The 26183-nt window shown below is 39.5% G+C and overlaps 1 protein-coding gene across 5 annotated transcripts in view; it reads right to left on the reverse strand.

Moving 5' to 3' along the window:
• Positions 1–18387, reverse strand: part of MAPK10 (mitogen-activated protein kinase 10) — a 144090-nt gene extending 125703 nt beyond the window's left edge. For 2 of the 5 annotated variants that reach the window (XM_072116141.1, XM_072116160.1), the window contains exon 1: positions 18073–18381. Coding sequence is in view for 3 of the 5 variants with exons in the window: in XM_072116160.1 (XP_071972261.1) it covers positions 18073–18075 (3 nt within the window). In the remaining 2 variants the exon portion in view is untranslated. Of the gene's footprint in view, positions 1–18072 lie in introns of all 5 variants that reach the window. The other 3 variants (XM_072116133.1, XM_072116124.1, XM_072116151.1) reach the window with 3 other exon arrangements.
• Between the last annotated feature and the right edge of the window lie 7796 nt (positions 18388–26183).

The following is a 26183-nucleotide window of genomic DNA, read 5'->3' on the forward strand; positions in this document are numbered from 1 at the left end:
AGGTTATTGCCTGCAGTTTAATATGAGAAACTCATTAAAGCACGTTCACATAAATTCAACAAAATGTTTGTACTTCAGTTTATCTTGGTGGGATATTTCTCTTTTATCTAGGCTTGGAAGTTAAACAATAGAGCTGTATTCTCTTTACCCAATTTATAAAGTATGTCACCAGAACAAAATAGCCACATAATCAATTGCAATAAGATCGAGATAATGCCTTCATATGTTTTAAATGTACATTTATTTATGAAGTTTTCTTGTGGAGTTGGGAATATTATCATTTTTCGGAATTCAGTGAATTTTCAATGTGGCTTGAATAATGCTAACTGAAAACACATAAAAGTCAAAGGCTAATACAATTTATTTAAAGGGAAACTCCAGAAAAGCCAAGAGTTACACATTGTGGACTTTTATTAAGAATACTCATAAGGACTTTGATAGCAGGAGCAATTCATCAGCAGGTGCTCTAGCTGGTGGAAGACAATGCAGCTAGACTGGAGACCTGAGAAGAGCACATGAATATTGTGCCTTGCACTTATATCTATGTGTGTATATGCAGCAAAGAAAAATGAGCTAGTCTTTTATTAATTTTGTAAAAACAATACCATAGCAAAAATGACATGCACAAAGCATCTAGTAAAGCATACGTCCCCTTTAAAAACATACTATTGTGATTTATGAAAACAATTCCTGATTACTAATTAGGGTTGTTCAGTTGTGTCAAAAAATTAATCATTAAGCATTGGTTTTTACATGTGCTGACATCTAGTGGTCACAATACAGACTGTTGTGTATGTTGTGTTTGAGCTTCCAGTAAAATGTTATACCACTCATTACCTCTAGTGGGCAATGTTGCACGTAAGGCACAAACAGGAGGGTGTAGGCTGCTAATAAAAGAAAACTGTTAATGGAACAATGACCCAGGGCTGAATTCCATTGTGTTGCATTATCCACCATTGGCTCTTGTTCCTCACATCAGGGCCAATAGGAATTATTCTGATCTCAAAGATTAAACCTTAGGGACAGTAAGAATGAGTCACTATGTAATAAAATTAGTTTAAGCCTTAGGCCCAATGCACACAACAACATGGGGGCCAATGATACGGCTGCACTATTTACAGCCACATCACGGCCCCTTATAGAAGTCTATGGCACCCAGTCACGTTGCGATGAGCACACACTGCCTTACTGCACTGTGACCGAGTCGGGTGGCTGTCCTATATTTTGTGTTTTTTTTGGCGCAGCTGCTTGGCTTTCAATGGAGAGGGAAGGGTTAGCCTGGTGAGCATATGTTTGTATGCAGGAGGCCTTACACTGTATTCTGCAACTTTTTGTTACAAACTTTCAACATATATAAAGACAATAAAAATGAAAAAAAAAAATGGAATACACAGTTAACATAGCATTGAACCACTAGCTCCCTGTTCATCAGAACTGTAAGAATATTTTAATAGAGACATCGTAGTCTTAGGATCTTGCTTGTAGTATTCCTTTGGGTTTCTTTCTTTGGTTTCTTGATGAGGACTGTGCTGCCAGAGTCGGATTTTCAAAGCTCTGCCACTAATACTTTTCAGCTTGCTTTTGCCTCCTGTAATAGCTTGTTACACTAAATGCATTACTGTACAGGAAATCCCTTTAAGCCTTAGCATGTAGTGTTGTAAAATTAGTGCGATGCTAAGAAAAAATAACAGAAGCCACAACACTAATCCATTACATGGTGGGTGCAACAGAGCCCACCAGATCCCCCTGATATTTAGCAGTGTCCAACAAGTTCAGTTCTGTCTTCTGTCATGCTTTCTGGAAAAAAAGCACTGCATGTAGCATGTTGTCCAGCTTTTTATATCCGATTCTCATCCTACCTTCCAGTGTTCTTATATCTGACAGTTTCCAGCTGTCACTGACATCAAGTATCAGTGACTCCTCTGTCTACACATGTAATACGCACATTAGCCTTGGTGACTGGGAGCGATTCTGTACATTACTATAAGCAGTGGCATGGCTTATGATCAGCCTATACAATAAAGAAGCGTCTGTTTAGCAGAGCGTTGTGGAATCAGGGCAGAGACAACATTTGTAAATATCAAAGAAAAGTGTCATTACATTTTTAATGGTCCATAAAAACCCCAAATCCAGACGCTGTTCAGCCATCCACAGTACCACTGTACTATGAGTCCCATTCCTGTGCCTACTCTACGGGTAAGAAAATGAAATCCTATGTCATTTTTTCTGATGTTCTTTCCTTCAGACTAGATTCCACATTATTCTGAACATATATTTTACAACTGTGGAAACACTAACTTGATTCAGTCAGGAGATTTCATTACGGCTGAGTGCCATTGTAACCAGGGACTTGTCATACTGGGATTTGTACTGAGAAAAGTACTGTTCTAGAATCACAATGAACTGGGCGCATTGTCAAAAACAGAAACTGGATCCGCTCATCCAACAGCATAGACAAATGGAAAAATTTGGTCTTGTATACAGAAACATATGAACATTGTAGATAACTAAATTTTTTATGAGAAGATTTATAGTTTGTACTCTAACTAGACCTAGAAATTAAAGGAGTTTCTATTGTTTTTACTGATATGCTTAAGAATATCTGATCAATGGGCAGCTCTCAAGGGGAGTGTTACTGCTTAGTCGGAGTTTGCGACACATTTAATACAATGACTTGACATCATTGTGTTGCACACTGTTTTGTAAAAGCTGCACCAAATAAAATGGTGCACACTTTCAGAGCAGTGCACGATGCCCCAGATACTTGAAGATCTTGAAAGCACACTTGAAAGGCAAAGTGCACATAGTTTAGTTTGCACTACTTCTGATAAATCTGGGACATTGGGGCTCATTTACTAAGGGTCGCGGAGCACACTTTCGACGGACAGTGCGCCTTGTTTAGGGATTACACAGCTTGCACAGGTATTTAACAAGTGTCTGGCCAGGATTTTGGCACACGCGTTCCATTTTTTGCCGCAGCTGCGCTGCCTTCCATGCGTCACAATTTAGGGGACTCTGTCGGACCTGAGTGGGGAAGTGACATGTGCATGATATCAAGAGCACAATCTTAGTGAATATCGGCACGGTGCATTATCGTCAGACAATGCACTTTCGTTGAACTCCAGTGGCCGGGCAAGTAAATGTGCCCCATTGTCTTATCCTATTATTGTAATGTTAAATTTTCCACTTGGGAATGTGCTTAGATGTGCAGAATATTCTCTTTGCCGCAATGTGCATGCAGAATCTTAAAATTGTTGGTGCATTCCATTTTCTGTTAGATGTGAGCTTTCTATTAAAGTCCAGCTGTCTAATTTTCTTTAAGAAATAGCTGACACTTCCGCTTCAGTTCTGTTCCTCAGCTGAGACTTCTATAAAGCTTATGAGAAACACATTCAGACAAAAATGGATACAAAAATAAAGATACAAAGACACAGAACATAACCAAGTTTAGAGGTTTACAAATGGGAGCTCCGAGGCAAACATGAACATAGGCTTAGTGGACCCCAATTTACATCAGAAGCACAGATATTGCCAAGGAACAGTATCCAAATATCGGGCATTCATGTCAATATAATACACTGTTCCAGCCATTAGCATGCAGATCATTTTTAGCCTAATTACCATAAATACATCATTAATTTTTGCCCCTTTTTTGCCCTTTTTTACTATTCATGCATGATTTTTTGTGCGGAAGGGTGTCATAATGGAAAGTTTAACAGCTGTCGGTGTGTGGTATCATTGGCTGCTCATATAAATAGCAGGATAGATGTCAAGTGGATGGAGTCTTCTAGTGGACAAGTGCAGACAAGTGCGGTTTCCAATCAACATTAAGCACAGATAATTCTTTATGGCTACAGATACTGCACTAGTGGGATACCGTAACAGGCCTTCTACCTAAGAACTTGTGCCACTGTATAGCAAATTCAAATGTCATCTGAGTCAAGAAACGGACTGGGTCTAAACTATAAGATATAATTAGAAGTCCAGAAGACAAACTGAGGGAAGGAAACAAGTCCAGAATAAGTAACTTAAAAAAGACCTTTCATCACCCCTATCAGCAGAAACTCTTATTTTGGTATTGCTGGAATTTTCTCTCTAGCCCCATTCCTGAGCAATGCATACTATTATGCTTGGATCTTTACTACAGGCTGGGTGGATCCAGGCTGTGTGTTCCAGTCTAGGCCCACCCACCTGACCGTGCATATGAGTTAATTTTTCTGGAGATAGCTGGAGATAGTGTTGGCCCTTTAAAAAGACATGAACAGCACACAGGCAACTGGTCATATAAGGTAATTTTGGTGTAATTTTTTTTAATAGTAATTTGGCTGGTGGCAGGTTTCCTTTAACACTGGCAATGGAGGCACAATATGAAAACCTGAATGGTAGTATGAAGATAGGCTAATACTCCCCACCTGTGGCCTGTTAGCAGCATTTTCTAGTACAAAGAGGCCTGTTGCCCATCAGTCCAGAGAGCTAATAAGGTAATCAGAAGAATAATCACAGTGGGTATAGGCATTCAGTTTTATTTGAGCATGAATTCAGAACAACAAAAACTGTCATTTAATGGCAATAAGATGGAGGCATCTCCTGTGACAAGGTAATTACCTAATTTTTCGTATAATATGAGGTTATTGACTGTAATGCCTGCTGTATTTATCATGTGCATCCCCTCCTTACAAATAACCTGAGACATCAAGGGCAAACTTGGGACCCAGGTGCACCAAGTATGACTTTATTAAAAGTTCAGTATATTAGAGTCAGTCATCTTACATCAATATCACATGAACAAAACACCTATTCACTGTAATGTAACAAGACAGGCAAAGTGGAGGCCATTCCGACCAAATGATTTTAATAACTCACAAAAAAGGGAAGCTCATGAAAATTCTAAATGGTATAATCTCTTCATCAATAATAATAATAATAGAGGATCTCAGCTAATTCAATCAACCAGATATAATAACAGTAACATTAACCCCTTAAGGACCAGGCCCTTTTTCGTTTTTGCATTTTTATTTTTCACTCCCCACCTTCAAAAATCTATAACTTTTTTATTTTTCCATGTACAGAGCTGTGTGATGTCTTATTTTCTGCGTAACAAATTGCACTTCGTAGTGATGGTATTAAATATTCCATGCCGTGTACTGGGAAGCGGGAAAAAAATTCTAAATCCAGTGAAAATGATGAAAAAACACATTTGCGCCATTTCTTGTGGGCTTGGTTTTTACAGTTTTCACTGTGCGCCCTAGGGATACCAAATTTGTATAGGTTTTATAATGTTTTCATACATTTACAAAAATTAAAACTTCCTGTACAGAAAAAAAATTCTTCATTTTACAGTGTTCTTGCGCTAATAACTTTTTCATACTTTAGTGTACGGAGCTGTGGGTGGTGTCATTTTTGGCGACTTCTGATGACGTTTTCAACGCTTTTATTTTTGGGACTGTGCAACCTTTTGATCACTTTTTATAGAATTTTTTCTATTTTTCAAAATGGCTAAAAAATGCAATTTGCGACTTCGGACGCTATTTTCCACTACGGGGTAAAACGCAGTGAAAAACGGTTATTATATTTTGATAGATCGGGCATTTTCGGACACGGCGATACCTAATGTACCTAATTATTTATATTTATATCAGTTCTAGGGAAAGGGGGGTGATTAGAATTTTTATGTTTTTTTAATATAATTTTTTTTTTTTACTTTTTTTATTTTTTTTTTTTACTATTTTTCAGACTCCCTAGGGTACTTTAACCCTAGGTTGTCTGATTGATCCTACCATACACTGCCATACTACAGTATGGCAGTATATGAGTATTTTGCATACCATCTATTACAATGTGCAGATCGCACATTGTAATAGATAGCCTCGATCATGACAGCCTCGGATCTTTGTGTGATCCGAGGCTGTCATGACAACGGATCGCCGCTCCCCGGTGACGTCACAGGGAGTGACGATCGGAGCCAAGATGGCGGCGCCCACGCGATCGCGGGTGTTAGCGATAGGCGTTTGCTTCATTATGAAGCAAATGCCCGGTGAGTATGAAGAGGGCTCAGCCCGTCAGCAAGATGTAAGGGTACGTCTTATTGCGCTATGGGGTTAAAGTAACATATATACAAAAAGAAGTTCCATAGCAGCAGATATTATAGGGGTGTTCCCCTTTCAGCAAATTAATGATGTTGTTTATATGAGGAAAGTTATACAATTTTCCATTACACTTTCTGTATCAATTCTTTATTGTTTTCTAGATCTCTGCTTGCTGTCCTTCTATAGAAAGATTCATGGTTTACATCCAGTGGACAGAAATCTGACCATGGTCACACAGGTGCAGGGCTCATTAGTACCAAAGATAGTAAGCACAGCTGTGTGTTATAACGAGCTGCGCACCTGTGTCCATGGACAAATTTCTGTCCATTGGAAATAAACAATTAAGCTTTCTATAGAATGACAGCAAGCAGAGATCTAGAAAACCATGAGGAATCGATACAGAAAGTATATTGGAAAATTGTATGACTATTCATTATACAAACAATAACATTTATTTGCTGAAATGGTAAAACCCATTTAAGGTGACAGAGGGGCTGGTTTAGGGCAAAAAAAAACCCGGAGTCCAGATAAAGAACTCATATAGATATACAACTTGGTAATAAACTTTACCCCAATTTTCACCATCTTAGAACTGGAGTGCTTTTTCATTTTGTAGATCATATTGACGGGGGTTATCTTCACGAGATATAGTCACGAGTCTATGATTTAAATGGCTGCCCCACAATACATATTTCTCATATTGTTTTCCTTCCTCGGAGTCCAGATAAAGAACTCATATAGATATACAACTCCAACTTGGGAATAAACTTTACCAAAATTTTCACCATCTTAGAATTGGAGTGCTATTACATTTTGGAATTGGTTGTGTATATATATATATATATTTTTATTTTTTTTTTTGGGTGGGCGTAAAATCAGTACTTTTAATTCTCACCTAGGGGACCGCCTGAAGAGTAACCATGTCAACTTTTCAATGAATCTTGCATGTTATTGGACCAGAACAAGTCATAATTGGTAGAACTGGTAAAATTTGAACAGTTGGCAATTATTGGTTTCTTCTTCCAACTATTCTACTCTGCAGGGATTGTGGAAGGCATCCCAATGAAGAACAGGTGATAACTCTAGAGAGATTGTTCACTACAAGCCCCAAAATGTTGTGCACATGGCATTTTACTACAAGTCATGCCTGCACAATCCACTTTGATCACGTGGATGTACAGCAAGTTTTTTTTTTTTGCACTTACATGTCCTCTAGTGATAGCAAATGCTATATCTTTGAATAAATACATTTTTTAAAATTCAAATTGAAGAAAAATAATTATTTGAGATTATAAGGTTGGCACTTTCTTTCTTTGCACAACCCATTTAATTGTGGCTGCAGGAGACTTGTGTCTGATATAATGCTTTTCATGAATGCTTCATAGATTGTTCTATGGTCTTCAATGACTTGAGAGCATTAGAAGCGCACATGCTTCTGCATAAAACAATTTGGCCTATATATAGCATGCTGGATCATGACTACAATATTTGTGTAATATCAATCAATCAATCAATTTTTTTTAAGAAGATACATTACCCTTCTCTAAATCTAATGTACTCAGTGGCAATGCAGCTTTGAATCCAGTTGAAACCCCATCCAAGCAATAAACAAAACAAAACGACTGCAGCATCTTGTGGCTAATACATTCTTGATAATTGCTGGTTGTGCAGAGAAGGAAATAAATAGGAAAATAAATGCTCTGTGTTTTTTTAAATACGAAGCAAGAAGATACTTGAATTTTTATGTAAATTTGCTGATTCATGTAATAATTCTGGATAATCTTTTCTTATAACTCTATGTTGTACACTTCTTTTGTTATAACCTATTGATTTTTATCCAAGTAGGTGTTACCAATTTGGGGTCTGACATTGTCAGCCCTGGATGGTCAGAATAAGACTTTGCTGGAGAGTCCCTCAACAGGTAACACCCCCATAATAAGCTACTCTAACATAACAAAATACCAGCTACTATATAATAAAAATGTAAGTACTTACTAAAATAAACAAGCAAGGGAACCAGATATCTTCTCTTTAAAGTGGTTTCATGTGTATTATGGCAAAATGTTGGAAAAAAATACTGCAGGATACTGATCTATTTTGTCTAGTAAATGGCAAACACCATAATGAAAATCCAATGAAACTCCATTTTAGTCAGTAAAATCCATTTGTGTAACTGGAGGTGAAGCAGAGGGTTACACAAAAGTCCAGCAGGCTTAGTGTGCATTCACACTCATTAAGTTCTGATGAGGTTTTAGGTACAGTACAGTTTCTTAATGACCAGTATCCCCCCTTCAAAATCAAGTTTTAACTGAAATGTGTGAACGCACCCCTAGAGGAATCATAAGAGCTCTTTTCTATACAAAGAGACCAGTATTATAATAAAGTTTAGGGGACTGATACAGATTTTTCAATGGGCGCAGCAGCTTTAGGTTATACCTCTGTCTTCAGGTGCTGTAAATCTTCATGTTATGAAATAAAAAAGCAAGCCAAAAACAAATATGAACACAGCCTAAGGGGCTTAAGAAAACTCAAGAGAAAGCAAAGTGATGGTACCCCTCAGTATGAGTAAACAGAAGTGTCTAATACCTTGTTTATAAAAAATACATTGGCCTCCAACCATATATCCCTATAATTGTTGTAATTAGTGATTGTGCATGCCACTGTAACCCAATAACACAGACACAACTGGAATAAAAACCCATTGTGAATCAAAACAAGCCCTTGTCCATGATGAAGCTTATTCTTTATGGCCCCAAATAGATAGATAAAGATATGTGGTTCAAGAAATAATCACCTCATAAATAAGGCTCAAAAGGGGAAAACATTATTCAATTATTACCTACATCAGATTTTTGGGGGATGAATGCCCAAAAAACATTTATCATGGCCAATTTTTGGCACTTTTCCAACCCCAACAAAGGGGTGTGGCTTCAAGAAAGGCTGTGGTCTTCAGAAAAAGTGGGCATTGACGAGCAGGAAATAGTATATGTGCCAAAATAATAAGAAGGGTGCCTTCTGTGGCGCACAGTTTACACCAGCTAAAAGTAGAACTCAACAGCCTTAAACTGTGACATATTCATCATCACAGTGATGAATCATTCGCAGCAAAAGACTAGTGTTGTTGAGCTACACACTGTCCGAGCCTGCAACATATTAGCAAATTCTCCCCATTATGTGAATGCATGCGTTAACATTGTATTACTGTTGGTGCACGGAACTGTGTGAGGTGTCATTTTTTGTGAAATAAGCTGACGTTTTCATTGCTACTATTTTTGTATTTTGTATTTTTGTATTATACATATACAATGATGACCATGCATGAAGCTAACTTTACTGTTTTTTATTTTTAAAAAAAGCAAGTCCAGTAATTTACCAATGTTAGGGGAAATAGGTATGAAAGAACTTTGTAATCGACCACAAAGGAGACGACACTGGCAGGGTGAAGAGACAGAGGGGTTTTAATATAAGTAGATTTGTGAGGGACATTAAAGATATTACGTGGAAAGGTTTACAAGAATGTACTGTACCACAATGGTCATCACATTATGGAATCCAATGTGCATGACAATGCCATGCTTAATGGGGTATTCCGGAAATATGAATATCGGATAGGAAATCCCATGATGCTATAAATAAATGAATACAACCAAACACAGTGTCGTTAATCACAAAATGGAGCTTAAATGGTGTGCTTTCATGATCCATAACATTTTATGGGCTTTCTAAAGTAGGCGGAATTCTCTCCAAGATGGCTTCCACATGATAATACATCTCCCATGATCCCTCAGTTCTCAGTAACAGCTCCTCCCTCTCATGCTCTGCTCCCAGTGATGATCAGACTGTCTTGCTTTGATACCATACTCAGTGAGATGGGTCTCACCACAACACTGGCCATACTGGATGCACTGCAGCCAACCAACTACAGTCAAACATAATGATGATCACATGATCTGCCCAGGCAGGTACAGAACATGTGACGTGGACATGTGACCAGCGGCCATCCTCTATCCTGTGTCTCTTGCACAGGGACAAAATGAACGGACTTTGAAGTGTATGACCACAGCATTTTTTCTGATAAGGGGGACAAAAATTAAAAAAAGAACTAATTACATATTAACTTGTATTTTAATGACCATTTAAATATGAATTAAGCTTATTACTGGAACACTCCTTTAACCTGAAATATTACTGAGACATATTATTTAGCAACTCTCTGCAGGACCATTGACCTTACAGAAAACACTAATCACCCAAAACAACCATATTACTCTTTGGTTAACCTGCAAATAAGGAGAATAGGCTAAAACTTTAATGTTTTCATACATAGAGAATATTTTGCTTGATAATATAGGTAAACTGCTAAAAGCATCAAGAAGGGATAAAAGACATATTTCTTTAAAGTATATTGCAGAGTTTACTTACACTTTAAATCTATATGCAGGTTATGTTACTGTGTGTATATGTGTATACCTGAAACCAGAAACTTCCAGACATTTCTAGTTGCAAGAATGGAACACAGAAAAGTCCATATGGTCCTGGGTAATCTGTTAAGTCACAGACAGGCTTCAAGAATCTATGGCTAATATGGGAAGTAAGGATGCATTGGAATTCATTCATGTACTACAAGTGCTTCTGGAAATAGGTCAGACTGTCCGTAGCCTAGATTCCAAGAGAGCTGCTGCTATCCAAATAGACAGGATCACAGGTCTTGTTGAATGACTAAATAAACATACCACAACAAATAAGTGGATTCCTGGATGATGGCAGCTGATTCTATACTAAAATAAAACGTATTTATAGGACCAAATACATACATCACCTTTTAATACGTTATTTACTTTTTTACCTGTGTTACATATAATATTAGATAGATAGAAAAATGTTAACACCTTGAGGATGAGGCATGTTTAGGCTCTGAGAAAACAGCACTTTTTCCCCAATTCTCATGATCAATTACAAAGGAAATAACATTTTTTATTTTGATATGACTTAGGCATATGAGGTCTTGCTTTTTGAGGTAAGAGTTGTATTTCGCAATAGCCTCATTTCTGGGGTAAAAATAATATAATGATCAAAATGTAACTCTCTCCTGTTGGGGTAGGTTAAGATTAAAGAGACACCAAAACGCACAGATTTTATTATGTTTTACTACTTTAACAAAAAATATATATTATAAGGTATTCTCACAAAGGTAAAATTCTTAAAAAGATTTAGGAGGTCAAAATAACATATCCTGTAATTTGATGTCATTAACAAAAATATAGCATTTAAAAGACATAATTTTAACCTCTCTCTTACAGTCCTGAAGCTGTGTGTTTTGGTTGTCCCTGGATACGACCATAAACTCTGTCCTGACTACGGTCGTGCAGGTCTTCCTCTCTGGTTGGATTCCCACACATGAAAGTACATCTCCTCTAATGGAGGTTAGGAGGTTAGCCAAGTATGTTATCTCCCCCTCCAGTGGACAAATTACATGTGAACGGGCTTATCTGCTTAACAAACTAAATTTTCCATGTCTAAAGCTTCATTCACACAGCCGTTGTGGGACGTATATACGGCCGACATATATACGTCATATATACGCCCCCCAATAGGCCAGCAATGGGGGCAAGGAGCTGTACGGAGCAGCATGTGCGGCACTGTATTGTTTCCGTAACCAGGGAAAAGATAAGACATGTCCTATCTCTATGGCATCGCCCATATCTCCCAGGCGCCACTACTACTGTACGGTGGGTACACATTCATGTGAATATAGCCTAAATCAGTGGACAATTATGTAGTACAGACTCGTCTTCCTGTTCCTGTCTTTTCATGTGAATTCAGTGACATCACTGAATGTCCTTGAGCTGAATGGATGAACTGACTTCTGTGGGGTTTGCAGTGGGATGTCAGGCCGTGGTGTGAACTAGTAAGTATTGTGAGACAGTGTACACACAGGGTCCCTGCACCCTGTATTTACATGTACACTACACTGTATAGTTTCTGCTGGGCTGTCATCTCAATCCAGCACTCTGCTGGACAACCCCTCCACTTCATTCCCTGTCAACAATTCCCAGCAAAAAGTCTCTGCAGGAGGGAGAAACAAAATATGGAATAATGCAGCTCTCCCTGTATAGTACATACATGTGTAACCACAAAATTGTTCTGTATAGTAGAGGAGCCCATAGTCCATGTATGTGGAGTTACCCTGTGAGAGGCACATGAATATGTGTAAGTAGTCCACATCCACATATGCCCGCCAGCATACTTTCGCCACGATGGAGAGGAGGAATGGTGCCCCCCTCCACAGTGATGCATGGCGCACGGCGCCGTAACACAGGGAAAGATAGGACATGTCTGGTGTGCGGGACCATATATCTCCGTGCACCCATTGCCAGCCTATTAGGGACATATGTACGGCCGCATACATCATATATACAACTCCCTGCAGTTGTGTGAATATAGCCTTAACACTGAGCTAGCTAATGCTGGGATAGAAGAAAAAGCAGCAAAAGAGTAAAATAGAAAAGTAACTGGTTAAAAGTTATCTTTATCATCTTAGGATCACTAGGAGATTAAAATTTGAGAAGTTTCTTTCGAGGGCAAAAAGGTTTTTCACTATACTATACATTAGTGTTTCCACCACAAATTTTACATTTTGTAGATTAGATTCTTTTGCAATATTGTACCTATTTTATACAGGTTTCATATTGAAGAATTCAGAAACGGTATTAGCCAGGAGACTACTCACTTCAGTCCCATTTGCAAAATTTAGAAGGTGGCAATACAACTATACGTATACACCCTTTGACTTTATACAACCGATTTACATCTCACTTCAAAGTTGATTTTCTGGCTAATGCCACCATTCTGGACCATGAAAGAAAAAAAATTAGAAGGTGTTAAACTGCCTGACAATATACTTGTAGTGGTGTATTAGGCCAATTGCTGATGAAAGGTTCTCTTTACATTGCAACTATACTGTTGTGTGTACCATATGGTCCTGGCCATAAATAGGACAATGTAATTTACTGCCTGAACACACAATTATTACTATGGCCAAGGAAAGGTAAAGGGGTATTCCAGAAACTATAAGCTATCATGTAATTAGTTGTTATTTACAACTTTGCTCCTCTTAGCAGAAAAATGCTGTGGACACACACTGTAATGAAGAATTACAGTTAATGAAGAGTCCGTTGATTTTCTCCACGTGAAGAAGACACAGGACAGAATATGGACGCTGCCTGGGACTAAAGGATCATGGGACTTGTAGTTTCCAGTGGTGGCCATCTTGGTGATAACTCTGCATAAAAGGCCATAAAATTTTGAGAATCATAAAATCAAACTATTTAAGCTCCAGTTTGTGACTAATGACATTGAGTTTTGTTATATTGATTTATTTATATCATCATCCTTTTTTGTATCAGAACTCCCAAATCATTTTAAATTAAAAATCCCTGACGAGGTCATAGCAGATGGTAAGTACCTAAGTTTGTACAGTCAGACATTATCTTGATCTCAGTTTCTCTTTATCCCTCTTCTTCTCATACATCTTCTTCTTTAACACAAATCCCATTATGCCTTTGGCACAGAACACTGTGCTAAAGGTATGGTTTCTGCTCTTTAGATACAATTTGGGACTAGGGATGAGCAGTATGTGACAACATCATGTACAGTAGTTATTTTCTGCCAGAAACAGACTGTTAGACCATTAGTAAGTCTGATAGTGGTCACATGGATATGGGGAAATTGCAGCTATATAGAGGTAAAATAAAGATTTCATCAGGCTAAGCGTAAAGGTTGTTCCTATAAGATTAATGAAAAAAGTTGCGAGTTCTTTTTACACTAGGCACAATGGTGCCTAGTTTTCAGTGAAGCAAGCGCAGAACTGAAATTTCTTTTGAGCAATAGCGTCTAGGAATCTAATTAATCTATAGGGAACATTTTGGAAGATTAATCTATTTTCTGTAATCGCAAGTGAGAGTGTTTTCCCTATAGATTTAAGTTATAGGAACTTCCAAAACCAGGCGAGTGTGCACAGACAATTTTATAGTAGGCATATTGCTGAAGGGTTCCTGTATAGTTTAGATCTATATGGGTGACATAGTATGCAGAAGAATCAATTTAGATTTTAAAACCTCTGTCAGACATTGAGGGTCATTTACCATAGTTAGTTCTCTTTGTTCTTGTTTCTTCTTTTTATTCTGTTTGCTTTTTTGTCAAATTTATTTTTAGCTTTTTTTTTACTGTGTTAAATTCACTTTTCTGTTACTGCCTCTAGTTTGAGCTTTTCTGTGCCCTTTTCTCCTTCACCTATTAAAAAAAGTTGTTAAAACTAAAGTCTTGTGCCTTCAGCCAATCTGAAGTAAAAAAAAGTATGTTTGCAAACTACATCATATTTTAGGAAATAGCATTTTTTTGTATTGCAGTTTACACTCTGGAGTACGGATAATACACTGATGTTTCCTATTTTATGCATGTCTCTTTACAGTGGGGGTAGGATCTCATGGAAGTTCTATACACATATCTAGATAACAATACCATGTGTAATCTAGGAAATAACACCTGAGATGTGGAGACTTTGTTATTTCTTATACATATGACATAAGTTGTCTAAAACTAACAAACTATCTAATGTGTACAGAAGCTCCGGATAGTGCAGAAGGGATAAGCGACTAAAAGAATATGAGGAAATATGGAAGCAAATTAAGTTGTATGTACATGTTTAGGCCCAAATTACCTTAGATTCATGAAAGTTAAAAAAAAATTCCCTGTTTGACCACAATCTAACTATAGATGGTTCAATGTAATATGTGACTGTATAAAAAGCATATAAAACATATAGTTCAACAAAATTCAGCAAACTGGGGAGGGCTGAAAACAGGAGCTGGAAGTGCCACTGCTGAATGTATTCCTGTTAGTTTTACAGATGAGGGTTTGCTCTAAGCAATTTTTGTGAGCCTTTGCAGCACTGCAGACACCAGCATCAGCATAGCATGGAGAATTTCTTTCAGCCCTACACCTTGATGCTTCCCATAATGCTATATTATTGGAAATAATTCAGGTCACTTCTTTCACTTGACCCCTGCACCAACAAAAAAAACCTCCTTATACTCACCATGAAGGTGATTTGAGAATAAAAAGATCCACCTAGAACAGGGCAAAGCAATATTGATGAAGGACAGAAAAATACATACGACTGAATGGGATTTATAACAATGACTAACAATGATGGCATATCCCTGGAAGAATGCAACATCATCCTAAAATGAAGGGCTGAACAGAGAAAATTCATCTATGTTACTACATACCAATGTAATATACTAAATACCAGAAAATAGATACTGAATATCTCACTAATCTATACATTGAATGACAATGCTATTATCATATTAGATAATAATAAGCCCAACCTCTTACTTTCTCTAAACCATCAGTCAGTGCTTTACAAAATGTGCCAAATTCACAAATTGTGGCCCAGTTACCAATCTGCCCACATCCATAGGGACAACCATAGGGTTGTCAATGGTAAAGAAGGACATATGGACATTGAGGGGCATTTATTATTTTTGGCACAGGGTGGCGCAGGAACCGTCCTACAATTTTCAGTGGGATGTAAGTTTGTGGTGCAAGGAATTCATGAATTGGTACATGGACTAAAAGGTTTTGAACATCCTGGACCAGCTTTTAGCTGCTCTCTTTTTGTGCCACAAACTGTTGGATTCACAAGCATCGACAAAATTTTGCACCTAAAAATAGAACAAGATGAGAGTGTCGGAAAAAACCCATATTGAGGCACCTATACTTCATTAATTCAAGCGCATGAGGCACAGAAAAGGAAAAAACAATGCCCGTTTTTGGTTTGAAAGGTCATAATAAATGACCCCTCATCATGTTTAATTGATTTTTGTTATATTTGTGGTATTTCCTTTAAAATAATTCTACAATGTAATTTTTTAGAGATATGTTCAATATTGCAAAAAAATGGCCATTAGTCAAGTGTCCTTGCCATCAATGTCAAATACAAAAATATGTATTTATTTGCAAAGGAAATATAGTCATGTGACGAGTCTTGATATCAACATGGAGATAATATGTTACATGTACTATACATTTCAAAACATATCTGGTCCTCTGGTATCTGGACTTATCCTTTTTGAATGGGACTGATCTGATACAGGCAAAATATCAGCTCTATCGATAAGAGTGGATATGATTTTGAAAGAGAACAAAGGGGGCAATCAAGGGGACAATCAATTTTGGCTCCTGTTCTTAAATTCCCTGAGGTTCCTGGTGCTTTCTGCTTCCTGTTTCCTTTTCACACACATCCTCACTTAACCAATAACTGACTGCAAATTTTATTTGACTGGACAAACCGTTTAAGACCATACAGTTTCCATCTCAGTAAATTCGAAACAACCAAAGTTTGATGATGAGCGCTTGTATGGAACTATAATGTGCATAATACTCATCCTCATATCTATATATCCCCATGTTTATATTGTCCATGAATCCATCAGTATGCAGAAGCATAAGACTTAAGAATGTGTTACTACTTTAAAATTTGGAAAGTGTAAAATGGAAGTCAATAAAAAATAAAGGTTGCCAAAATCAAAAGTTCCCCCCTTGAAAATATGGTCGTCTTTGTTATTCAACATTTCCTATACAATTCCTTCAACAAGAGGATTAAGTAGAAGTGTTTTGAACAGTACTCATAAATGTTCCCTAATTGTAAAATATGCCAAGAGAAAAGATAGTCCCATCTACAAAAATCCCTGGTGCCTTCCCTGTCAACAAAATGCAACAAAGGGAAGGCATGGAACAGCTCACCCTAGTGTGTACACCCATACAGTCTGCTTGTTTGTAGACTCGCATATGGACCACATTTTGCAGAATGCTAGTACCAGTAGAGAAACAAGAGCACCATCACCCATTACAATTTGACAGCTGTCATTTCCGCTGGGGGCTCTATAGATTAGCATTCTAATGGGGGAAGGGAAGCAATGACGGCTAGTCACAAAATTCGTCTGCCTTCGTGAAACAGCATAACAAAAACCTACAAATGTGCCTTGCAAGTAACATTAGCATAATGAATGCCTCCTGTATGAGGGACAGGGTAGTTCATTAGCACTGCAGAGCCCTAGACGCAAGCTGACAACAAGCAGATTGCCCAAATCTTACCTCCTTTTATCCTAGAGCAGCATTGTGCCAGCACACTTTTAACCCCAATGGCCAGGAGTGCACACATGTGATTATGCTGGTATACAGTTCAGTATTCAGAAAAATCATGTCCCAACGGTAAGATATTTATGATCTGTACCATAAATATAACATTTACACATGTAATATTTACCATATCAGAAATAAATAAGCGTATATATATATATATGGCACAGCACGGACTGCTGGTATTTCTGCTGCATCCCTGGCACAGGGCTAAGGAGAGACATCCTGCCACTATGCTGCAGCCACCACAGTCTTCTAATTAACCTAGTAAATGCTGGAATGAGGCCTGCAGCACAGCGCACAATGGGAGCATCATATTTATTATGAGGCTCTGGCCTTGTGCATTGTGCCATCAAAGTGTCATTTATTGAATGGTGTCATCTTTTCCATGTTTTCTAGTCTTTTACAAGGCATTGCCTTTAATCCGGGGGTGAATACAGAAGAGATTGCAGATGATAGTGAAGCAATGCAGCAGCTCCAGCAGAGATACCATATTATTCCATTTCTTGCCTGTCATGAGGTCCTACCATAACAATGCAGCCATTTTAGGGAGGAATATTCTGGCATGTATGGCACATGGATAATATAAGAGCCCAGGTAGATGATGGAGAGGCAGTGATGGCTCCTGGACAGCCTGGCTATTAGGCCATTTTATGGGCTGAATTGTAGCAGGAGCAGCAATGAGATGCTGTGTGTGCCTCCATCTCCCGGCCATGTACATATAGGATGACAGTCATCACCCCCATCATCACCCCACCCATCACCCCAGGGAGTTACTCACCATTCCGTGCCCACACTGCCAGGATCCGGGTGCTGCACTCTCCTATGTGTCCTTCTTACCGCACATTCCAGACGAGCAGGTGACTGGTGGGGCATAGACAGAGGAGACTGGCAGGAGCTGCGGGCAGGATGGCGGCTGCTGCTGCTGCTGAATCACCTTCCCTCACTGCCCGGACAGCATTGTGCGGCGTGATGCTGCTGCCTGTACCATTGTGGAAGCTACCAGAGGAGACAGGCAGAGGGGTTTGGGGAAGGGAGTAGCTATGGCAACTGAAAGGAGCACACATGACGTCACACACATAGAGGTCTCAGGGGGTGAGGTGGGTGGCTGACCAGGGGGAGGGAAGAGCCGTGTAATCTGCAGCCACAGCATACATGACAAACAGGCAGGAGCATCCCCTCCAAGGCATCACCTCCCGGCAGGAGACTGTGTGCTCGACCTGGGACCACACAGACATAAGCACGGCGTGTGCACATGGAGGAGACAACATGTACCTTGTGAGGAAGCATCTATATATCATGTACATTATGTGGTAAAAATATATATATAATATGTACCCAGTGAGGAGGACACATATACAACATGTACCTCATGAGGAAACATAAATAACATATACCTTGTGAAGAAACATTTTATAGCATGTACGTTGTGAAGTGGACATATATAAAATATAAAACGTACCTCATGAGGAAACGTAAATAACATGTACCTTATGAGGAAGCATATATATATATATACACACACACATATATATATATAGCGTACATTATGTGGTAAAAATATGTATATAATATGTACCTAGTGAGGAGGACACATATACAACATGTGATACCATGTACCTTGTGAAGAAACATTTTATAGCATGTATGTGGTGAGGAGGACATATATAATATGTACCTCATGAGGAGAACACCTATGTACCCTGTGAGAAGAACACATAGACAAAATGTACCTTGTAAGGAGGACACATATAACATGTACTGTGAGGAGGATATATATAATATAAATACATATGTATCTATACATGTACATTTTGACCTTTTGAGGAAACATATATTATGAACCTGGTGAAGAAGACACATATATAACAAGTACCTTGTAAGGAGGAAATATATATAACATGTACCTTTTGAGGAAACATATATAATATATATATGCCTCATGAGGAGAATACATAGAACATGCACCTTGTCAGGTGGACATATAATATACTGTTGGTACCCCTCATTTAATGACAGAAAAACCCACACTGGTCACAAAAATAACTTGAATCTGACAAAAGTAAAAATAAATTACATTTTTATGACAATGAACAAATAAAAGGCTTTTCAACTCATGAAACAGGCCTGGACAGAATTGATGGTACCTCTGAAAAAGGGACATGTCAGAGAGCATTCATACGTGGCGGTTTTTGCATGCATTTAATTACATTAGTGTCAACATTGCATTTACAAAATTAATGCAACACAATTCAACACAATGCTAACGCGTGAGTCAACATAGCCTTAAACGCATGTTTTGACACAATGGGGGTCATTTACTAAGGGCCTGATTCGCGTTTTCCTGACCTGTTACCCGAATATTTCCGATTTGCGCCAATTTTCCCTGTATTGCCCCGGGATTTTGGCGCACGCAATCGGATTGTGGCGCATCGGCGCTGGCATGCACGCAAAGGAAATCGGGGGGGGTGGCCGAACGAAAACCCGTCGGATTCGGAAAAACCGCAGCATTTTAAAAAAAAAAAGTGTTGCGGGACCCGCGTTTACTTTCACCAGGTATAGGCCGGTGAACTTCAGTGCATTCCGGCAGGCCTCGGCGGACTTCAGCGCAGCAGCGCCACCTGGTGGATGTCGGAGGAACTACCTTAGTGAATCCCGGCCGGACCCGAATCCACCACAGAGAATGCGCCGCTGGATAGCGAGTGGACCGGGTCAGTAAATCTGCCCCAATGGGGCACATTTACTTAGGCTTTGCACCGCTTTGCGACGCACTTTTTTCGGACTGTGCTCTATCTTTAATGTGTAAACGACTTGCATAGGTATTTAATAAGTGTGTGCACTGCGATTGTGTTGCATGCAACGCTGGCTGGCTTCAATGCAACACGATTTAGGGCGCTTAACGTCAAACGATCTGACTGATTCGGACTGAGCGCGGGGTTTAACTTTCAAATTGTGTCATACGCCTAGCCCTAACATGCAACACTAAAAATATGGTGAACTCTGTCGGACCTGAGCAGGGAAGCGACACATTCATGATATTGGGCGCACAAGCTTAATGAATCGTGGCACAGTGAATTTGAGTCACAAATTCCAGACATCTCTCTTTTTAATGACATCTCACATATCCTCACCAGAACTCACTTCCAAACTGTAGACGCCAACAGCTACATTCAGTTTCAGAGTGCACACTGCCGACTGTGGCTAAGTAATACTCCCTTCAACCAGTTTCAAAGAGTCAGAAAAAACTGTTCTAGAGAAGAAGATTTCCAACAACAATCCTCATTCCTTAAAAAATGATTTGAAGCCAAGAAGTACCCAGGTCCTTTAATTTCAAGAGCTTTTGAACGGGCCAGAACTGTCTCTCAAGCAGTTCTTAATCCATCCAAACAAACCTGTCACTACTTCTCAGACAAAAAGAGAAGATAACCACAGAAACTTTAAAGTTATCACCGGCTTCAATGCTGCACACTCTCACATTAAGAAAATTGTGACTTTCCGTTGGAATATATTTAGGGCTGACCCATATCTCTCTGATCTTTCATGCAAACCCAACCTCACTTTCCAATGCAGTACCAACCTAAAATCTATTTTAGCCCCCAACCAATGGAAACTCTGCACCCATCTGTTGCCCTCCTGTTCTAAACCATCGGGAATATACAAATGACAATCCATACAATGTCTATGTTGTTTGAATATCCTTTAACCCCTTAGCGCTCTGCGCCGTAGCTGTACTGCGCTGAGTCCCGCGAATAGCGCTCAGCGCAGTACAGCTACTGCGCAGAGACGATGCCGGTTCAGCGCTGTATAGCAGCCGAACCGGCATCGTTAGCCGCGGGATTTCAACGGTAATCTACCGTTGACATCCCCGGCTAACACCCGCGGTCGGAGTGGGCTCCGATCGCGGGTGTTTAACCCGTTAAATGCCGCGGTCAACGCGACCGCGGCATTTAACATGCCTTCTGGGGGTCTTTACATCACAATCGGCCCCCCCGCACCGTTTTCGGGGGGGCCGATTGCTGTTTTGGCACCTCTGGGGTCCGATCGGGACCCCAGAGAAGCCTGGAGGGTTTACCTTTAAGATGGCGTCTGTGACGTCATCTTAAAGGCAAAGTGTCAGCCTATGCATCTGCATAGGCTGGCACTGATAATACCCTGCAATACATTAGTATTGCAGAGTATTATCAAGAACAAGCAATCAGATGATTGCTTGTTCATATCCCATGGTGGATCATGTAAAAAAATGTAAAAAAAAATGTTTTTCAATAAAAAATTACTTTAGAAATCACTAAAAATGCCCATAAGCCCCAAAACATATAAAGAGACATATAACACTCAAAAAAGTCTAAATCATAACACAAACCCCACATATATAGTATCACCGCGTCCGTAACAATCCGTAGAATAAAACTAAATAACTATTGAACCCATATGATGAACGCCGTAAAAAAAAAACGTTAAAAACCCGCCAAAAATTATGATTTTTACCTATTATATCCCACTAAAAATGCAATAAAAAGTGATCAACAAAACATATGTACTCCAGAATGATATTGTTGCAAAGAACAACATGTCCCGCAAAAAACAAGCCATCAACCAGCTCTGTAGCCAAAAACGTAACAATGTTATGCCACTTGGAAGCCGGCGATGCAAAAATGATAGATTTTTCCCCACATTAGGGTTTTATTTGGCAAATTTAGTAAAACATAAGAAAAAATATTCATGTCTGGTATCCCCGTAATCGTATCGACCCATAGAATAAAGATAACAGGATTATTAGGCTATACGGTGAACACAAAAAAAAAAAAAAGTAAAAAATCCAGTACAGAATTGATGCTTTTCTACTCATGACCTCAAAAAAAAGTTCCAAAATTTTCAACAATAGGTGATACCAACCCCAAAATGGTAACACTGGAAAAAGCATCTCGTCCCGCAAAAAAAATGCTGTCACATGGCCCAAATAACGGAAAAGCGAAAATGTTATAGCCTTCAAAAGGGGGCAACCAGAAAACTAAAATCCTGGCAGCTGCAGGGTGCTCCTTCCCTTCTGCGCCTTGCTGTGCCCCCATAACACAAGTAATGTCCACATGTGGGGGGTCGCTGCACTCAGGAGAAATTGTAGAACAAATTTTATGGTGAGTTTTCTCTTTTTATCTTTTGGAAATGTGTAAATTTTAGGGCTAGATGAACGTATAACCGACAAAATTTGACCATTCTAAATTTCACCGCCATTTTGATTCAATTACTATGAAGATCTCAAGGGGTTAACAATCTTTGTAAATGCTGTTTCTGATAGTTTGAGGGGTGCAGATTTGAAAATGGGTTGGTTATATAGGTGGTTTTGTTGCTAAATATGTAAAATTTGATTTCAAACAGTATTTATCCCCAAAATAGTCAATTCCGAAAATACGGAAAATCGCTATTCGATTTGTAGGCCGCGTGACGTCAAAATAAATTATCCAAACATTTCAAAAATTATGAAAATGTAAAGTAGACAAATGGGAAATGTTATTCTGCAAGTTATTTAGGTGTTAAATCTATCTGCCTGAAAACGCGGTGGTTTTGAATTTCGAAAATGGCAAATTTTTCTAAAAATTCATCATTTTTTTCTTTTTTTTGTAAATAAACGCAAAACGTATCAGCCAAAATTTACCACTAAAATGAAGTACAACATGTGGGGAAAAAACAATATCAGAATCGCTTTGATAAGTAACAGTGTTCAAAAGTTATAACCATATAAAGAGACGCAGGTCAAATTTCAAAAAAAAGTTGCGAGCCTTAACCTGCAAACAGGCTGCGTCCTTAAGGGGTTAAGGTGTAAACTCCCTTAAAAGCAATTTCACCAATGAAGTCTTCTCATTGCAAGGCACCATGAATTGTGTATCTACTTTTGTTATATTCCTACTTGAATGTCAATGCTGCCTTCAATACATTGGCGGCACAATGCAATCACTCATAAACACTGACACAATACGAAAATAGGTTATTTACAACAGAGCATTTCTAAACATCTTACTGTAAAACATGGGAAAGATGTGCCCAGTGGAACAACTTCCAGTTAACACCAGAAACTGGTTTCAAACCCTAAAAGTTAGGGTGTCTTTTCAGATATATAAGTTTCAAAGATTATGCCCCTATGGCCTCAATGAAACTCTGGAAAATATATGTCAATTTTAATTTTCATATAACCTATTCACCATCTTTATTTTATTCCCTGTCTTCTTCAAAAATGTTGAATCTAGCCTTGTACTCTTATTTTTGCTTCAGTTTTTTCCAATTATGGCTATACAAGAGAAAAAAAAATCAGTACTGTCTGTACTCTTGTATTAAATAAATTATTCTGTCTGGTGGAAGTGGTGCCGATTTTTGTTTCAAGAATTTCATGAAGCCCCACCGGACATTACTATCAAGGTTTCAGGACAGTGTGCAGCCATCACCACAATAGGCATACCATCTAGCCTATATCAGGTAATTCCCCACCTATTAGGACCCAGGACACCTTTGGGATAGTCCATCTGAACTTACTCCACTTACTACTCCAGTTCCCTTCACATAACAATTGCAGGAAGCAGGTTGCCTTAGCGCGTATTGGGTAGGAGTAGATCATGGAGACCAGTCCCTCTGGGCCCTGTGACTGGACGGCACCAATGAAAAGATAATCTAAAATGGGGAGACAGGTTTCAGAAAGTTGTGATGTGCGGGCGTATTGTAGTTGCAGATAGCTATAGAAACGGCTACAAGGTATATCATGTCTTTCCCTAAGTTGTTCAGAGGACAAAAGGACATCATCTTCATACACATCACTTAAGGTATGCACACCCACTGTCCTCCAGATTTGGGTTTCCTGTAGTTGGGCTAGGTGGGATACTGTAGGGTTTTCCCATAGTGGATTACCGGCTATAATTCCAGCGGCTGGGGCCACCACCCTCGGTGCTCGCCACACCCTCATGGCCGTCATGTGTGTAGGTAGCTGTCTGCCCCTGTAGGAGGGGTTACCCTGCAGAATCTACTAGAGGGAGTGTAAGCCTACATAGGTTGTTAGGTAGGATTCTAGGCATGTAGGGTGTAGGTGGAGTCAGCCATTCCCTTAGGTATTTTAATTGGCCTGAGAGATGGGCATCGCCATTCCTGCTAGAACTTTGGGGCGCCTGTAACATGAGGACCCCCATATAAAGTAAATGAGTAAAGAGAGGTCTTCTGTCTCTGAAACTTGAACTGGATAGGGCCAGTGGATCAATGACCAGGACAAACAAAAGGGGCCATAAGGGGCAGGTGCCGCGTTGTAGGGGGAAGTAGGAGGAGCTCAGGCCGTGCCCCATACAGCAGCGAGACCCCTTTGATGAAGGCTGACTCTAGTTCAAATTTGGCTAGTACTGACATCAGGAAAGGCCCCTCGCCTCACCTACCTGATTATTATCAGATTATCTGAGGTGTTACACCCTGGAATAAAGCCTGACTGGTCCTTGTGAATCAGACCTGAAATAACGGAATTCAGGCAGTACGCCAGAACATTGGCAAGGAGCTTATAGTAGTATCATAGAATGAAGGAGGAAGGGAGTTATTGGTGTATGCCATCTGCAAGAATTGTAGCAAGGAGGGGGAGAAGGTTCCGTCCGGGCCAGCCACCTTACCTTTAGATCCTCCTGTAGCTCCTCGAGAGTGATTGGGCCATCTAAACTATCACATTGTGAGGAAGTAAGGGTTGGAAAATTAAAGTCAGATAGGTATGGATCAATGTCCTGGGGCGTTTTATGTTGGAGCTATAAAGGGTCTGGTAAGAAGTGGATTTCTCTACTGTTAACATGCACGTTACCCTCTGGTGACCGTGTTTTCAGAATTGCCGGGGAGAAATTGTTTTTGTGTATTAGGTGTGCCAATAACACACTAGATTGGTTGCCCAGCTCGAAATACATCTGTTGTGCAAAAAATGAGCGCCCCTTTTGTTTATCATATAGACAGTGTAGGTACTGCCTTCCAGTCTGCAGCCAAGCCCTATTTTCATCTTAGGGTTGTAGAATGAAATAGGCTTCTAATGAGGATTTGAGGGCGGCTAAATCTGATTCTTGCTGGGCAGTTATTCTCTTAACCCGCTTAATCAAGGAGATAGGCCTTGAGGGCTTCCCAGTGGCAGGCGGCGGGGGGGGGGGTCTTGAAAATAGGAGCCACAAAGACCTGCAAGAGAGAGGGGATGGTGTCCACTTTTGCAATTTATTAGAAAATACACAAAAACATGTGTGTAATAGCCAAAAGGAGTAATCTTTATTAACAAATGAAACAATATATACAAAAGCGACACACAGGTCGGACACAAATGATTAAAAACATCAAAAAGGGGAGGGGGATACAGCCCACACAAATATGGACAGAGGGGGCACAGTGGCACCTGATAATACCAACAAACTGTCACCCCAAGGCGACCCTACTTAAGGCACTGTCAGGAACCCATGCAAGTGCAATGGATAATGTGAATACTACACAAAAAGCAGCTGGTAAGTAAGTAAGTAAGTAATCGGCACAAGATAAGAGCCTGTTAATGAATGTCCAGGAATAATCTTCACCCCTAACATGCATAAGAGATGAAACTCCGCATAAACACCCAAGCAGAGGGAGCAAATAGCTCCTGGCAATGAATACGCTGCTGTGAAAATGATGATAGTTACCATCGGGTCCGGACAGTGCAGGGAGAGACAGTGTCGGAAAAAGATGACCCATGCGTATCGCCGCGGATTGCGGCTTCCTCAGGGGTGCCCAACAAGTGTGGTGTATGCCTATAAATACCTCAGTAAACGAGTGTACGCTGGCCTGCAGCTGTGTGATGCTGGGAATCCAAGATGGCGGCGCCCATGCATGTGACCGGAAGTGGTGTGTCATCACTTCCGGAATGGCCGTGAGGAG

The sequence above is a fragment of the Engystomops pustulosus genome, chromosome 1 (assembly GCF_040894005.1).
Source record: "Engystomops pustulosus chromosome 1, aEngPut4.maternal, whole genome shotgun sequence".
Taxonomy (NCBI): Eukaryota; Metazoa; Chordata; class Amphibia; order Anura; family Leptodactylidae; genus Engystomops; species Engystomops pustulosus.